Here is an 18987-nt window from a genome sequence, read left to right as displayed (position 1 = left end):
GGTATAGGAAACCTCAATTTCGAGGTACGTCTGTGTGGAGATACCAGCTGGATAGAGGGAGAACTGTCATCTGCATGTCGATGTTTAGTATGTGTCAAAATTGATGCTTGGGAGGATACAGTAGTATGCCTAGAAGGGGAAGAATGTTTATGCTTTAAGCTTTCTCATTTGCTAGTTCCCCCAAAAACTCAAGGCATCGATGATGAAGTAGTTTCAGTGCTGTGTCAACCCTGATGCACAATGCTCCCAATGTAATGCCGATACAGATGGCACAGATATCAATGTTAGGGTGACAGAAGTTGAGTTTTGGATTCCGAATCCCCAGCCATGCTCGATGTTGATGCCTATGTGGTACCAAAATGTTTTTCGAACTGAAGTTTGCAGGCTTCACATGACCTCTTTTGCATACGGGCACAGAGGATACAATCAATGTTCCGATGTTCAGGACCTAGGCACCGAATTATGCGGATCAGAGCCCGAGATGGTCATTTCTTGAAGCCACATGGTACTGATTTGGACATGGAGTGGAAAACAGTCAACGTGAAGTCTAAGGGCTCAATAGACTGGGGAGCTCAGGTAAGAAGCAACCCAACAAGGCTTGATGCTTCCAGGCACAAAAAAAAGCCTTGATATAGCCTGAAGGCCAAAAACAGAAAAAAAATGTCAAAAATAAAACAAAGTCAGTAGATATAGAGGAACTTGAAAAAAGAAAGAATAATGATAAAAAGGATGAAAAATAATGACAGGAAGGCACCAAATAAAAAAAATGTTTGACGCGCTGAGAACACTGAAGACACAGCTTCTTGGCTCTGCGAAAAACAAAGAACTGCAGGTCCCGCAAGCCAATGTTGGATGGGAAGACACTGGCATGTGTGTGGTATGAGCACTGACTTAAATTTAAAGTCAAGAAAAAATTCTCCCCTCATACCCACAGGGTCAGGGGGCAGAGATGACATACTAAATACAAACTAATAAATTATTGTGAAAAGGGAAGTCCTCAGTTTCACAGCCCGCAATGGGAATTCAACCCTAATGCCCAGCTGCCACAAAGTTACACCCGTGTTACATGTGAAACATCCTTGGATGACGCTGCTTTTTTGAAATACTACAGTGCACTAAACAAAAGTGCTACATGTGAATAAAGTGCAAAGAAAGCAAACAGTCAATATTTATCCATCAATTTAAGCCGTCTCTGCCCCTCAACCCGAGGGTGCACAGCGACCAAAGTCCATCCAGGCCACACTCAAGATTGGAATGCTGGAAAAACAATGCTTTAAAATTCAGCGACGTACTTATCTTCTCCCAATAGAGTGAAAATTAAAGTCCAAACGCTGCGTGCTTGTAATGTCCAATGGGGCTCCATTTCGGAGGCTTACACGACCTCCTTCCTCAGGAAATGATACTGCTAATGCTGCTTCCTTGCACAGAAAATCCAGCAGTCAAGGAGAGGCAAGTTAGAAAAAATTTAAAGTGACAATACATTTGGTATGTGTCCATACTGAGTTCTGTGGATGATTATCACCCACATGTGAGAATATTATACCTGCTTGTCCTCAGAGAAATTATTTAATATATAAACTGTGTTGTGTTTGCACGGGCTTTCTTTAATATTAATTTTTTTTAAAGATCAGAAACTATTCAGTGTGACAAATATGAATAGTGGCTATTAGGGGAGGGGCAAAAATGTTTTCACAACACTGTACTACTATGGATCTAAATAAACCCATTAAGTTAAAATCTTTATTATATTAATAAATAAATCCTCATTTACCCATTCATGCTCAGCATTCTTGCTCTTTGCAACTGACTTTCAATCCATTTGGGTCTTTGTTGTTCAATTCTCTGTATAATCTTCTGTGTTGTTTGTTTCTGGTTATTCTGTTTGCCCAACACATTTTCCAAACATCCACAAACTTCGCTGAGTTTCTCTTTGCTCTGTCTGTCAAGTGTGGCACCAGTTAAAAATTTAGTTTTTTCTCCATCATCTAGTATTTGACATATTATTACAATCAAATTCCAGACAAGTAGTCCAACTTCCTTCCATTCAATACAGTTTCGTGGCAGATTTTGTTCCAAAAATAAAAAGAAATACTTAATTGGAAGAGGCAAAGTTGCCACCACAGATGGTAACTTGCTGATTACAATATAAACTGCTTGTGCCATAAAGTTTGTAAAACCTTAAAAGAAAAAACAGAAGGTATAATAAGTTAAATATTTAAATCTATTTCAATTCTACATAAAGAGCTCCTTTTACAAAACTGTGGTAGCGATTATCCTGTGGCAAATGTACCAAAACCCACAGGAACTGAATGAGCTTCGGTGCATTTGCCACAGGGGAATCACTACCACAGCTTTGTAAAAGGGGCCCAAAATGGTGAGTATTATACTTTTGAGGTATATTATTTAAAAACATTTATAGACTGCTTAATATCTAAGCGGTTTCCAGCAGCAAACACACAAACATTTACCATAAAACATATTAACATAAAAGACCAACATTCTCACAATCTCCTCTTATATGGTGACAATATATCAAGGCAGTTAGAATGAAATTAGCCTCATTACAAATAGGCCTCAACAAAAAGTTGGGTCTTTAAGAGCTTCTTAAAGTTAGTACAATTCGTGCATAATCTTAGATGTCCAGGTAAATTATTTTATTGATGTACTCCAGCAATGCTAAACATTTTTGATTTTGAAGAAACGTACCATACATTCTTTCCTTAATTGCAGCTAATCTCATAGCTCCCTTTGATCTCAGCATTCTACCAGGCCTATAAATCTCCTACAGAGCACCAAACCATTCTGGTACTGATATGTATAGAACTTGGTGGATCAGGGACATGACTTAGTACTGTACTCTTGGTTTAATTGGTAACCAGTAGAGTTGTTTCAGAACTGGTGAGATGTGAGCCATTCTAGGTGTATCAGTAATTAATCTTGCTGCTAAAGTTTATTAACAACTGCAGAGCCTTGTTCTTTACTTGTGTCAATCCGAGGTACAGTGAATTACAATAATCCAATTTCGGCAAAATCAGCCCCTGCACCACGGTTCTAAAGTCAAAGGATGTTAACATAGATTTTAACCTATATAGGCTATGTAGCTGTGCATATCCCCCTTGGATGGTTTTCAAAATTTGTTTACCCATCGTAAGTGTTGAATCTATGCAGATTCCCCAAAGTGCTTATATTACTCCATTAACAATTTAAGAAATAATAAATATACATAACTGATGCTTGTTATAAAATTCAACCCCATATGGCCAAAACTATCCATTTTAAATTAAGAGGATTTGGGATAGACTAGGGGCAGAATTAAACTGCCACCTTTTACTAAGCTAAAACAGAGGTTTCTACTAACGCCCGGAGTGCTAAATGATCCAATGCTCATAGAATTCCTATGAGCATCAGAGCATTTAGTGACCCAGGCCACGGTAGAAACCTCTACTGTGGCTTAGTAAAAGAGGGCATAAATGTTATATGGACAGGGAAGCTCCTGTCACGGTTTCAAAATCTGCTTTAAACCCTGCCACTAAAGAAAATGTGCCTATTCCTAAGCCAAGGAACCTGCCCATTAACTCTGTTCCCAGTGCTACGATCAGACAGGCAGGGCAGAACAGAGAAGGGATGGCAGAGAAGAACAGAATACCTTTTATAAACCATCTATTCATTCTTAGGTTAAACCTCTGGTCAGGCAATCTGACACAGCAAGGGTTGAGGAAAGGGGTGGAGCTGACAGGCAGAATGTGCTTACAGCACAAGGGAAAGTTTCAAAGCAGGATAAATCCAAGCCAGCTGAGAACACACACAGACAATCAGGAACCTGGAGGGAAGGACGTTCCTCACAGAACAGGGAACAGGAGGCTAGAAGTTCTGTCTTACTGCCTTCTGCTAGGGGACCTCCTGTCCCAAAGCACAGCCATGCTGACAAAACTTTGCTTCCCAAGCAAAGGCTAATTGGAAGGGGAAAAATTCCTTGAGCAGGGCTGGACAAATGCTGCTCCAGAGGATAGCTTGTAATCAGCTTCAGAGAGTGGGGAGTCTCTTATGGAAGAATGAAAGTTTGTTTTATAATAATGGTCTAAAGTACTTCAAAGCAACATTTCTGTCCTCATGTGGGACTGTTTAAGGAATGAGTATTTGATGTGTGAATGTGAGGATTGGTTAGCAATAGAAATTAAACCAAACTCCCTGTATGCAAGCAAAGCATAATGAGTGGGGGAGGGGTTAAAACTAACTAAGATTAGAAGGAGAAATAAAACCCTGAGTTGATTCAGTGACCTGACATTTCACATCCCTAATAGTGGGAACTTTTGGGAGGGGAATCTTAGACCTTTAAAACAAGGGTGAATGGTTGATAGAGGATGTGCGCCAAAAGTGGTGTATTTAGATTTTAGCAAAGCCTTTGACAGTGTTCCACACAGACATCTAATAAATAAACTAAGTGCCCTTGGGATGGGTCCCATGTGACGAGCTGTGTCAAGAACTGGTGCTAGTAAGTATGTTGCCATTCAATGTAATCATTGAGTCCACATGGAGACAAAGTTTGCAATTCAAAGATCCAGTATTGTTCTCTACGTTGCAGCCAAGTTAGTTTGTCCCCCTGGTGATCTTCAAATACTTTTGGTTTGTTTGTTCTGGATTGTCTTTCACTGCAGACAGTTGGACCTTGGTTTTTTCCTTTGTTTTGGTTTGTTGCTTTGCCTTCAAATACTTGTTCCATAATAAACTAGCAAAGATCTTGAAAAGCATGGTTAAACTGTATACAATGAGGAACCTTGGGAGCACTCGTGGATTGGGTATTAATCCGTGAACGATGTTCAATCAAGCGGGTCCTAACAATCCTGTGTCCGGCCCACATATATCATGCTGCAGGGGCATATAATAACGTATACATGTGGACTCAATGATTACATTGAATGGCAACATACTTACTAGCACCAGTTTATAAAGACTTTTTTGATTCGCACATTCTGTCAGATGCCAGTTAGTATTGTTACCATTTTTTAGCTAGTGTATTTTTTTACTCATTCAACAGTCACGGATTCGATATGTCAGCTGTTTAGTCAGCTGACTTCTCTAACCAATTACATTTGTGTCTGCAGTTTAAATTGGAGGCGTTCGCTCCAGTTGAGTGCCATTTTCTACCTCGCTTTCCAAGCTGTGTCGGAGAAATTGAGAGACCCAGCGCAGTCGAGTTCCTGAAGAAGGGGGTGTGCACCCCTGAAACGGAGTCCCGTAGGACGAAGCCATCCTTGCTGACTGCCCACACACGGAGAAGCTAAGTTCTTCCAGTTTGTGTTCTGCTTGGCTAGATTTGGACACTCATTTTCTTTTTGGCCCCATGATTGGGGGACAGAGATAAATTTCAACTTAACTTAACGGTGTGTTTTTTATTTAATTACATTTTCACACATATAGCACTTTATTGTTGCACTTTGTTTATTCACTTATTATGCGGAGAGAGCCCGGGGATGTTTCGCAGTTAACACTCTTCTGGGTGTAATTCGCGTCAGCTTTTCCCTGGGGTTTCCCAGTGGTGGCTGTGTGACTGAGGGCTCTCCCGCTTAAGCAGTTATTAATTTCTAATATCAGCTGATTGAGCGTTCAGTTGGTCTTTGTCTCTTTCCCCGAGTCATTTTCCTTTCTTGGGGTTTGGGAGGTTTTTTCTAGTTCAGTGATTTTTCCACCTCCACTTCAACAGGGTTCATTTTTTGTGCTTAGCTGATCACAGCAGGGAGGTTTCCTTGCCACGATCAGTTTAGCAAGCATTTCAATGGCTTACATTTCAAGCGCCTATTGTGGCCCTAGGCGATGCCTAAGGCTGCTTAAGCTTGCTCAAGGCCACTTCCAGGCAAAACTATGCCCATGCCCAGCCTTGGGAGAGCTTAAGAGTCCCTAAGCGTCTCCCTCAACCGTGACAGATATGTACAGTGTTGGTGGTCTGTCTCGGCGTGCGTCCCAATTGGCTGGTTAGACAGCGGTAGGATGCCAACCGCTGCCTACAATTGGGATGCCGATTATAGAATTTGGCCCTTTATGTCAAGTCAGTACAAAAATAATACTATAGTCTTCAATATGCTTATTAAACAAGTGGGATTAGATTCCTTAGAACCCACTAATACAGTGGTACAACTACAAAAGAATAGGAAAACATTCTCCTGTCCTCAAATAATGATAAAAGGACATTTTATGCAAAAAAAAAAAAAAAAAAAAAAAATCTAGCAGTATTTTATTAAACAAACCTTCAATATCTATACTTTATTGTGAAAAATAACAGAAATTTAATATACTTGATAATAGCTAAACAGGTACATTTTTGGTCTACCAGTGGCATTCCAAACACTCAGGCATTCAATGTCTTCTTGCAACAAGGCCTCATGCTGACAGGAGAATGCTTTCCTATTCTTTTGTGGTTATAACACTGCATTAGAGAGGTTCTAAGGAAATTTGCTTCATTAAGCAAAAATAATAGCAAATTTTAAGAAAAACAAAGCTTTATGTGATCTGTGGCTTTGAGGAACCCTAGGATGGGTTTTAAAACATTAAAAAATATATTTTCTGATCAAGTACAATCAAATTTATGGGAAAATAAAACTTCAGTTTGTATAGTTTTTCCAACTTTAGGTTTTTCTGGATAACCCTAATGCACAACCTAATTGCATTATTAGACAAATTCTAGCCTGGCTCTAGCCAGTCCTCAATAAATCAAGATTCTCACAAACTTTCTAAGATAAAGCTTGGCCTACTTTATCTAGGATTCTATTAGCTTACAAATATGTAGTGCAGGCATAATCTGAAAAGCTGCTTCTCTCTTCCCTGAGCCTTTCTGGTTTGACTATGATCACGGGTTTTATTGGTCTGCCTGAACTATGTATGCATTTTCCAAGCTTTTATTAATATAGTAAAACCTTGGATTGCAAGTAACTTGGTTTACAAGTGTTTTGCAAGACAAGCAAAAACATTCGATTAAATTTTAACTTGATATACAAGCAATGTCTTGCAATACAAGTACATACAGTATATACAGATCACAACTGAGCCAATGGTCCTTCTCTCTCTGACACTGCAGGAGTGTAGTGACTCTTCTAAACGAGCGAGGTCTTGTAATACGAGTACATACAGTATACACGCGTCACAACTTGCAATACAACTTGCAACACGCGTCACAACTTGCAATACAAATACGTATAGTATTTTGTATTAAAGTTTTTGGGTTGTGGAACAAATCGTCTGAGTTTCCGTTACTTCTTATGGGGAAATTTGCTTTGATATACGAGTGCTTTGGATTACAAGCTTGCTTCTGGAACGAATTATGCTCGCAAACCAAGGTTTGACTGTACTGTATACTGAACTTGTTCGATGGCATGGCCTTCCCTGCTCTGACCTAACTGAGCTACACTCTCCCTTTATCCTGCTGGATCTGGCTTATTAATATGGCTCTGTGAGGAAGTGTTGTCAAGACGGACTGGCAACTTCCTAAACACTCCATCCATCCATCCATCACAGACTGTTAGTGAGTTCACAGAATATATATTTTACTTACTTTTCTCAGAGTCTTTTTTTTTCACTTCTTTATGTGAATAATTCCACTCCTTTGGGACAGTCTTAAGCAGACTCTCAGGAAAATTGTGTTTGTGTAGATGCGAGTCAAAGTTATTTGTCTCCAGTAAATGGATTAAAGAAATCAGCTGATTCAAGATGCCCTTGACAGAATTAACCAAAGTTTGTTTCAGACATCCAATGACATCAGTCTCTGAGTCACTGCAACTAGAAACTTAAAAAAGAAAAAAGAATTTTAAAAATGCAACTAAATTCATACACCATAATCACTTGCATTTGCTAAATTAGCACTATTAAAAAAAGAGGTCCAACCAGTCCAAATTTTTTTTTAATAAACCAACATCACCTATTGCTTCTTTTAAGAAAGATCTCATTTGACAGCAGACTGATATTCAATTGAGCTATCTGCCATAATATCAGGAAACAGAAAAATCACGTATCAATCATAGGGCACCTATTAATACCTACTTCAACCAATCCCCGTGTCTTCCATTCATTGTAATAATTGTGGCTTATTTGTCCTAAGGACAGCCATTTGGTCATTTAAAGCTCACTCATCTGTCTCCATCTCTCTTCTATGAGGGAGAAGATCAACAGACTCAAGACAGGAATTGGCTGCAATTAAAGGATCTTCCAGAACTGCATTGCCTGCAGGCAACTTACCACTGCCACAGAGGTTAAAACAGTCCCATAATACATGGATAGCTGTAGATTCTGGTAGATTATGACCAAAGATACAGAGACATCCTCCTTGCCAATTATTGCCCCTATATAATTCTTATACTGTATTGAAGCATTCTGGTGCTCAGAAAATTGACTCTTAAGGTGAAGTATCAACTGCATATTGACTGTGATCAAAGAAGAAAGTAAGAATTCTAAAATGGACATTGTAATCCACTTAGAGACAAATGATCTAGTTAACAGTGGCATGTTTGAAGAACAGACAGCATTCCAGAAGCTGGGGGAGAATCTGAAGTCCTATTACGAAGCCGCGTTAGCAGCTTTAGCGAGCGTGACTTTTAATCACACGCTAACTCCCGCGCTGGCCAAAACACTACCGCCTGCTCAAGAGGAGGCGGTAGCGGCTAGCATTATTCACGTTAAACCGCTAGCGCGGCTTTGTAAAAGGAGCCCATTGTAGCCTTTTCTGAGGTACTGCCAACCTGGTGGAAAGGGAGAAGAAAAGCTTCACAAAATAGAGAAGTTCAATAATTGGCTTTAATCCTGGTGTCAATAGGAAGGCTTTAGAAACATAAGAGGCTGGGGAAATATATGGAAAAACAAAAGGATATTATAGGGATGATCTACATCTATCTATGGTAGGAATGAGGTTACTTGTTGAGAAATTGAGACAGTAGGGATTTAGACTTGAGAGTGAGGGTGACAAAGGGAAGTGAGTGGATTCAAAAATTCACCCCCTAAAAATGCAACAGCAGTGGGGAAGGTAATTCTAACTAGAGAATGACATGGGGAAAAAATTTATCACCGTTCCTACCCCTTCCCCGTGAGCTCATCTCCATCCCTGCCCCGTCCCCTCAAGCTCAGTCCCCGTCCCTGCACCCTCCCCGCGAGCTCAGTTCCCGTCTCTGCCCTTCAAATAGTCAGATTCCACCCACACAAGCCTCAAATAGTTATGATTTTATACTGAACTTATTTTATTAAAGTATAAAAAGAGACTATTCTGTACAATTGTCATTTTATAAACACAAATAATACAGAGCATGGATCAACAAAACCCCTGTCTCCCCTCCCTTTCACAAATATCCCCTCCACTATTGTGAAAACTGAACAAACCAAATTAATACAGAATGCTACATAGAAAAATCAAGCTAACAGAATACTTTAGTCACACATAGCAGGAATAGTGTTAGGGAAGAGCAACTAGGGCAACTGCCTCCTGGTCAGAGAGAAAGCCCTAAGCCTGGAAGCTAAAGAAGCACAGCCTGGGCTTTGCGGTTCCCAGTTATGTCTAATACCAGCTCTAGCAGGATACATATTTCAAATCTGAAATATACAAACTTTTAATCACAAAATATAAAATAATTTTTTTTTTCTACCTTTTGTTGTCTGGTAATTTTATTCTTCAAATCACATTGGTCTCAGGCTTTGGTTTTGGGTTCCTTCTGTCTTCATCGTGAAATGGCTGGCTCCTGAAGGTAAAATAGGCCCAAGAGTTGCTGGGGAGGAAATGCCGAGTCTGACAAGGGCGCAATTTTTTTAACACAGAAGCAAGACTTTTTACTGCTTTCATGGGGCGGTGAAAGGTCTTGTTCTCATTCCTGCAGTAAACCAATTGCAAATGTCCCCATTACTGCGGATTTACTGCAGTGACCATGGTTTACCACGGTAAACGGTCCCCGTGTCATTCTCTAATTCTAAAACCATTATCAAACACAGAGGAAACAGAGTAGCAATAGCACAGTGGCTTAAAGATCAAACATTAGTTTTGAATATAGCGACATGTACTTCATGTTGGATAACTGGACACTATCCTCAACCCCAGGTAGATTTGTTTTTATTAGGGAAAAAGATATCAGCGGTACAAACTTTTAAATATCTTGGAATCATGGTTGATTATCAATTAACTTTTGAAGATCAAATCTTGACTTGGTAAAACCTTATTTTTATTCATTGAGAAATTTATGGGCGGTAAGAGATGTTTTGGGTTTCTTTTTTTTAGGAAATGGCATACTCTTATTCATGCATTTGTAATCTCAAAATTGGAATATTGCAATATTATATAATATATATATATAGGTCTGCCAAAAAAACAGTCTTAAAAAGACTACAAACAATTCAAAATATTCCAGTTAAATTGCTTGGATATAAGAAAAAGTATGATAGAGTTACTCCGTTGTTTTTACAATATCTCTGGTTACCAATTCAATATAGGATTCTGTTTACAATATAGGATTCTGTTTAAAGCTTTAAATCTAGCACATACAGCTTTTTAATTTTCACAACACCCAAATTATTTGTGTGCATTAATTATACCATATACACCGACTAGAACTCTTAGGACATTCCAAGATAATAGATTAGTTCTCCCTTCAGTAAAAATGGCAAAATGGGAATTGACTCCCCCTGAAGCTCAGTTACTTGATGACATCTTTAACACAATGGAAAACTGGATGTTTAGCCATAAACACAAGCTAAACAAGGAGAAAACCACATTCTTTTTAGCCACCCCCTCCTACTCACCAATTAATTCTATAACCTTAAAAAGGTATCAATTATCCAATCTCCTTGACCATTAGAATTTTGGGAGTAATCTTAGACAGACAAATGTCCATGTCAGCTCACATCAGCCTAGTCTGGAAGCTTAAATCTATTAGAAATTTTTTGACCAAGTTCCTTTCATTCTCTTAATCCATTTTCTAGTTTTAAGCATCTTGGATTATTGTAATATTATATACTTATCCAGGCTTCGCAAACACTTCCATAAATTAAGCATAATCCAAAACACTGCCATCAAGCTAATATTCAACTTTAAAAAATCTGACCATATATCTCCTTATTATCTCAAACTTCGTTGGCTGAAATGGAAAACTGAGTTCTTTTCAAATTTGGCTGTCTCTTTTACAAAGCACTCAATGGATTACTACCCTCCTACCTTACTAACCAATTTTGCTTCTCCAGACCAGGTTGAACCACAAAACCTCACTCATTTTTTTCCTTTCCACAAATTAAAGGTATTACCCACAAAAGATTTGTGTCTAAACTCATTGCCTATCAAGCTGTTTCAAGAGACCCAGATTGGAGCCATTTAGTTCACTCCTCACCCTCATATATGCATTTTAGAAAATCCTTAAAAAAATATCTTTTCTCAAAATAAACAACATGCACCATTTCTCTTTCCCTCTCAATCCTACACCCAAGCCCAACAATTCTTTCTTTCTATTCCCTCCCCACCTCAGCATCTCTTTCCCTCACTCCCTCCTTTTCTTCCATCCTATGACCCAAGTTCATGCTCCCCTCCCTCCCTTTTGTCCCAAGTTCATGCTCCCTTCCTTTCTTCCCTCCTTCCATTCTTTGTCCGAAGTTTGTGCTCCCTCCCTTCCTTCTCCCTTCCTGTGCCAACACGTCCCCTCTTCCTCCCTTCCTGCCTAAATATGACCCTCATTCTCCTTTCCGTGCCCCAACGTGCCCTTCATCAACCTTTCCTCCGTTCTGCGTCCCAAATTTGTGCTTCCCTCCCACGGGTGTTTACCTCCTCTGGCCGTCTGCTTTCTCCCAGTCACACTTCTCTTCGCAAAGTTGTGGACCACAGCTGACCCGGAAACCTTCCCTCTGACGTTTGAACCCATAACCCTAGTGTGCTGTGGCTGTAGCTTTAACCACTGCACCACACACTCCACTGAATTAAAGAATAACTAATGAGGAGCACATTTTGTGGAACACAGATTTCTTGCACATGCTCAAAGTTTTCTATCTGACACAGAAAATGGCCCAGATTACATAATCCCTAATAAAGCTCTTTCCTGTTTTATATTGTAGTTACTCCTCTTTTCCAACACGTTTCTCTGTATGTCTTATTATGTATTGTCCTTGTTTTTAGTTTGTGAATTTTAATATGTCTATTCCCTAAATTTTATTGCTGTAAAACACTTAGTATTTGATAGGTGTTTTTATTAAATCACTAATAAACTTGGAAACTTGGATCCTCACCTCTTCTAGTGATGCTCCTGAAACGTCTGTTGAATTAGCACCCCAAGAAAACAGGAGATGCCAACTTCCTAAAGAATGGAAAGTGAAAAACACACAGCGAAGGAGACTTCTGGTGTTCGATGTCTTTTACTGTATCTCACGACTTGACATGATTGTGTTTCGGCCTGAACGGGCCTGCCTCAGGAGTAAATCTATTACAGATAATCAAGGCTAAACTGGATGCTACGACCATGACGTTGGCTCCTAGAGCCCTTTTGTATGATTTAAAAGACTGTTCTTGTGACTATTTTAATGTGATTGCGTACACAATCTAACTTCCAAACTTCAGACTCCTGAGGAGAGGCCCATTCGGGCCAAAATATGATCATGTCGAGTCGTGAGATGCAATAAAAGACATCGAACACCAGAAGTCTCCTTCGCTGTGTGTTTTTCATGTTGAATTGACATACCACTTCCTTTAATTTCAGCTCAGTCAAGATTATGAATTCAGCTGAGGGGAAGTGATACACCACTGTACAAAAAAAGTCAAAAGTCATCATAGAGAAGATGAAATGGCAGACCCCCCCCCAAAAAAAAAAAAAAAAAGAAAAGCAAATATCTCATTCATGGACATATTCTTTTGGCGTCAAAATGTCTACTGTCTACTACTACTATCTATCACTTCTATAGCACTGAAAGGCGTATGCAGCACTATACATTTTGACATTTAATAGACAGTCCTGCACGGAAGACAATGCAAGAATGAAAAATAAGGCAGAAGACAAATATTCTTACTATTGCATTTTCTAATGATTTTTTAAATTAACAAATATGAACTGATGGAAGAAAAATAAAAATAGTTGTGAATCACAATTAATGAAATTTCCAACTAATAAAAAAGGTTAGGTAGATTTCAGTAATTTTAATAAACTATCTTCATACCTTCCCTATTACATATACATGCCCATAGCTGCACTTCATCCCTGTATCGCTTTAGAATGCTTCCAAGTGATTCTGGTGACGATATACAATAAGATAACACAGTGAAGATTGCTTCAGATAAATTTGGATCTTTCCCATGGATCTCTTCTGAAGAACAGACTACATCTTCACATTTAGCTAATTCAGTTTCTGAAAAAAAAAGAACGTAATGATAATGTAATATTTGATTATATAATTTACTTACTAGAAAATTTAAGGTGAAATTAAAATGATGAATAGCACTATAAAATAGTAGTCTACACTTACAGAAATATTATCTCATGTAATCTAGGCACAAAAGGCCTGATTCTGTATACGATGCTGTTAGCAGCAGCCACCTAGGAATATTGGCACTTAACCAGCCAAGTGCTGACTCTACCCCTGGAATATCCTTTAAGCGCTAACCAATCATTTTCACCAGCACTAACTGATTAAATGCAGCTTAAAATGACTGGGTAACCTCATTGTGATCAGGCCGAGTGGTCATCACCCATCACTCATTTGTCCTCAGATGTTGTATACCGCTTCTATTCAAAGCGGTTTATATTTCTTAAGAGCTTCAGATCACAAAAGAAAAGATAGCATGCAAACCAGAAAACCATTCACCTGAAACCAGTGAATGGAGGAACAAAGGAATTTGTTTTCACCATTGGCCAACATCAGGCACCAGGTGGACCTGGATGATAGAACTCCAGTTTGGGAATACATTTCTCTAGCTATAGGAATACTGTGCTGGTGTTCAGTTGGAACAAAATGCTCCTACTTTTTATACTGTCCACCAGAAATAAAATTATTACACTAATGTAATAACCAACTTTATTTGAAACACGCCTTCCTATCAAACTTTCAGGAAGTCAATTAAAACCTATCTCTTTGATAAATTTCTCTGACTCCATTCCTGCCTTGATGTATCTTTAAAAGGCTTCCAGATAAATTTGACTAATCTTAACCCTTTCAGGACCAAGGGACATATTTGTCCCATAACTTTAAAATCCTATAAATTTTGATTGGGATAGTCTACAGTTCTAAATTTGATATGTACGGATTCCATATGATACTGCCTTTATGTAAACAAACTGGTTCCGACATTCATTCATTAGCGTCGTTGCTAGATTGACGAGAAGATTCACTTGCCACACTGTCCATAAGCCAGAAGTGTGATTTTTTTAAATAAAAATAATGATATTTCACAAAAAAAATCAATTTTTTGGCATCTGCAAGCCCTTTTTACCATAAAAATGTCGTCAAAACCACAAAAATTGGCCTACGATCCTTATGGTCCTGAAAGGGTTAACATGCTAATGTAATTTGAAAGTCTTTTTTGTAACATCGCTGTCTGAACTGTTGTGGTATTGCGGTATATAAAAATAAAGTTATTATTATTAACATTCGATAATTCCCTGAATAGAACTGTGGGTGGCAACCTTTGTTAAAACTTATCCCTTTAGTTCAATGCTTCTCTACCTAGTCCTTGAGACATACCTAGCAATTCAGGTTTTTAGGCTATGCACAATAAATATACATAAGATAGATTTGCAAACAATTGAGGTAATGCATGCAAATTATGGCAAACAATCATATATAATTGAGGAGCTGGAGTAATAAACCACAAATCACTATATAAATAAGCCTCCAGTGCAATTTACTAAGAAACAAGTCATTAAATCATGGTTCTAAATAAGAGTGATTATCAGGAGGAAAAAACCTCAGAAGCTGCAAAGAAAATATTACATCTAGAGCTGTGAAGGATAAAGCTGCAAACTGGCTCACCTTCATACTAGAGGTCTACACAGGAACGTGGATCCCCCGAGGTCAACGGGACTCCCACAAGGTCCCCTCCCAGGCCCATGGGACTCCCACGGAAATGGACCCAGTGTTCATATCCCGAGGCCTACCTAATTTCCGGTCTGGGTCCAGCGCCGTGCTGAGCTCCCGACAAATCAGCAGCATGTAGGCAGTGAGCTCAGCACGTAGGCTCAGCACGATGGTTTGCGGGGATGGGGCGGTAACTGAGCTCACGGGAATGGGACGGTGATTGGGATGAGTTTGCAGGGATGGGGACAAATATTTTCCCCGTGTCATTCTCTACTTCACACTTCTATCATAGGCAAAAAACCTCCTGTTTACTTGCACTCTAGCCTTAACATTGTAATATACAAAAAAGATTCTTATCTGCATTGTGCCGATTCCTTGTAGTTTGCAGTTTAGTAGAGCAGCTGGGGATCACTTAATGCTTTCGACTTGCCGGAAACAGTTCCATACTACAGAAGCTCTCATGCCCACTGCTGATGTTCACATCTCACAAATGCTGACGATGGCCAATGTTTCACGACAAAACAGTGAAATTTTTTTGCCTTTTGCCTGGTTTCTTCAGCCAAGCAGTGCCTACAGTCATTTTCCTGTAAGAGGTTTAAAGTTTCTTTTTGCTTTTTAAATTCATGTTATCTCTCTCACAGTTCTGGAAGCCCTGAAGCAGTGACTGTTTTGTTGTGAAATGTTGGCCACTGTCTGCATTTGTGAGATGTTAACATCAGCAGTGGGCATAAGAGCTTCTGTAGCCTGGAACTGTTTCCGGCAAGTCGAAAGCATTCAGTGATTCCCGGTGCTCTACTGAACTGAAAACTACAATGAATCGGCACAGTGTAGATAAGAATCTTTTTTGTGTATTACAATGTTATGGCTGGAGTGAAGTAAACAGGAGGTTTTTTTCCTATGATAGAAGTATGAAGGTGAACCAGTTTGCATAGCTTTATCCTTCACAGCTATAGAAGTAATATTTTCTTCACAGCTTCTTAGGTTTTTTAACTCCCGATAGTCGCTCTTATTTAAAACCATGATTTAATGGCATGTTTCTTAGTAAATTGCACTGGAGGTCTATTTATATATTGATTTGCATATTATGGCATGGATATTCATTTTGGATAGCCTGAAAAACTGACTGGTTGGGTGTATCCCAGTGGCTTAGTCATAGGTTGGCCTGGACCCACCTAGTTTGGGCTCAGGCCCACCCAAAAATCTGGCAGCCAGAAGAGGTAATTTCCCCAATTGCTGCAGCCAGTGGAACTGTCAATATATTGCTATCACATCACCCACCTGCACATGCTCAGTTTTCACAAATGGGAGGGGAGAGGCCAGTGCAGCAGCAGCGCATGAACAATGCCACTGGCTGCCAGAGGATCTCTTCCAGCTGGCAGGGCTTAGGGATCCCCACCAGCTCAGATATTTATTTGTTGGAAGTGTGGTGCAGGGGCAGGGGTGGGGAACTGTGTGCAAACCCACTTTAGGCTCAGGTCCACACAAAATACCATATCTAGCCACACCACTGGTTCATCCTAAGGAATAGGCTATCTCTGGTCTAGTTGTATGCTGCATCTCTAATGGGGGAGGGGGAGCACTTGAGCAATTTCCAATAGTGTGGGCAAAACAGATTTGATTGTGCTCAGTTATTCTTCTTCTTGTAGAAAGACTTAGCAGAGCAGTTAGCATTACAAACACTTACTTGAACAACTCAGTAGAATTCTTGCTATAAGACCATCATGATGCAGCAGGGTCTCTAAAAGCAGGTTCCAATTATAATAAGGTTGGGATAAGAGCAGCTTCAGTTGACCCTGGACTGCCATTTCCCCTGCTGATGGAACTCTTAAAATGTAAGAAAAAGAAGACATAATGCAGTTAATATATCTGTAAAATTAAAAGCCTTAATGTGCAGATGTAATCCTAACTCCTTTAAATATCAATTACTCCAAGATTGCTCTAAAATGCTTTCATGTTTGCTTATGTTAACATTGCTTAGGGAAGGAATTAGTTTTAATCTCAACTAGCTGAAAGAAAATTAATATTTGGTAGGTTATCAACAAACCATTTTGAAAAGAAAGTTAAGAGGAAAAGAAGACCACTTTGGTTCTCAAGAGTAGTAGCTGAGAAGGTAAAGAAAAAGAGGTTAGCTTTCATAAACTACAAGAGATCGCACAAAGAGGAAGACAGGCAAAAATATCTGGAAAAGTTAAGAGGCTGATCGAGTAGTCAGAAAAGCACAGATGCAAATGGAAGAAAAAAACAGCTAATACGGTAAAAATGGGGAGAAAAGACTTTATTAGATATATTAGTGATAGGAAGAAGTACAAAAGTGACATTGTGAGACTCAAAAGGTGAAGAGGAGGAATATGTAGAAGCTCAAAGATAAAGCTGAATTGCTTAACAAATATTTCTGTTCTGTGCTCACAGCTGAAGCACCAGGAGCAGGATCACAGAAGACAAATGCAAATAGGGATGAAGGTGTAGTAGATTTCCAGAGGATTGTGTTCATGAGGAGCTACCTAAACTAAAGCTGGACAAAGCAATGGGGCCAGATGATGTACATCCAAGGGTACAGAAGAAACTTAGGGAAGTTCTAGCATCTCTGTTGGCTGACCTTTTCAATGCTTCTCTAGCGTTGAGAGTGGTACCAGAGGACTGGAGAAGGGTGGATGTGGTCCCTCTTCACAAAAGTGGAAGTAAGGAAGAAGTAGAGAACTGCAGGCTGGTAAGTCTGACTACTATGGTAAGTAAATGAACAATGCTTGAGTATCTGAACAAATTCATGTAAACCGTTCTGAGCTCTTCTGGGAGAATGATATAGAAAATTGAATAATTAATTAATTAATGGAAACGCTTTTAAAACAAAGAATAATGACATTTCTGGAATCCAGTAGATTACAGGTCTTGAGGCAACATGGATTCACTAAAGGCAGGTCGTTTCAGACAAATTTAATCAATTTTTTGGACTGTGTGGCCAAAGAATTGGATAGTGCAGTGTAGGCAAACTCATTAGTCAAAAGAGCCAAAGATCAGCAATACAATGATTAAAATTTCTTTTGAGAGCCATACCCCACGCCCGCTTGCGCTACGATGGCTACGAAAACCCGACTGACACCCCGCTTGCTCGCAAGTAGTCGAAATCAATTCGTGGCAGAGTCTAGAGAATGACACGGGGAAAAAAACTGTCTCCGTCCCTGCAAGCTCAGTCCTCGTCCCTGCAAACCATCTGATCCCATCCACACAAGCCTCGAATAGTTTTATACTGAACTTATTATATTAAAGCATAAAAAGATTCGAATAGTTTTATACTGAACTTATTATATTAAAGCATAAAAAGAAACTATTCTGTACAATTGTCAATTTATAAATCAGCGCCTTCTCCCTACTCTCTCTTCCCCATTTCCCTTCAGCATCCTCAGCCCACTCTCTCCACTTCCCTTCAGTGCACGCACATAAAAATAAGCAAGCAATTTTATATTATTTTCATTCTATTCATTCATAGAAATTAAAGTCTAAATAATGCCAGTCACATAACAAATATGATTTTACAAAAATAATTCCCTGCACAGGCAAGCCTGTAAGAATTACTAGATGTCTTTCAGCAGCTCCCCTCCCCCTTACCTTCGTGGCCAAGTCAAAGGGCTCCTTAGACAAAATTCCCCTGATGCCATCATTGCTATGACTGAGCAGACTGTCTCCATATGGAAGCAGGGAACTCTTAGTGCCTCATTTATGAATTTCAGGTACAATATAGGCCTCCAATCTTCTGTGCCTTTCTTGGTCACTATGAAGTATATGGAGTATCTGCCAGAGCCTGATTCTTCTTCGGACACAAACTTTAATTTTATGCATTCTATCCCCTGCCTGTCATTTTTGTCTTTAATGTTCCTTTTCTTTACAAAGATTGTATTTCTCCCCTCTTTCCTTTTGTGCCAGTTAGACAATGTTCCTGTGTTCTTTTAATGTCTATGTACCCATTTTTAAAAATTGTTATTTCGCTTA

General features: G+C 39.3%; 1 protein-coding gene across 8 annotated transcripts in view; it reads right to left on the bottom strand.

Moving 5' to 3' along the window:
• KIAA0825 (KIAA0825 ortholog) overlaps nucleotides 1-18987 on the bottom strand; it is a 500428-nt gene that overhangs the window by 312513 nt on the left and 168928 nt on the right. For all 8 annotated transcript variants that reach the window (XM_033917989.1, XM_033917815.1, XM_033918166.1 and 5 more), the window contains 4 exons: nucleotides 16688-16827; nucleotides 13150-13338; nucleotides 7544-7774; nucleotides 1772-2177 (listed from right to left, as the gene is read on the bottom strand). In XM_033917989.1, coding sequence (XP_033773880.1) covers nucleotides 1772-2177; nucleotides 7544-7774; nucleotides 13150-13338; nucleotides 16688-16827 — 966 coding nt within the window. The remainder of the gene's footprint in view (nucleotides 1-1771; nucleotides 2178-7543; nucleotides 7775-13149; nucleotides 13339-16687; nucleotides 16828-18987) is intronic.

The sequence above is a fragment of the Geotrypetes seraphini genome, chromosome 1, assembly GCF_902459505.1.
Source record: "Geotrypetes seraphini chromosome 1, aGeoSer1.1, whole genome shotgun sequence".
Taxonomy (NCBI): Eukaryota; Metazoa; Chordata; class Amphibia; order Gymnophiona; family Dermophiidae; genus Geotrypetes; species Geotrypetes seraphini.
Note: the sequence above shows the minus strand (reverse complement) of the source record. Positions and strands in the feature narration are given on the sequence as shown.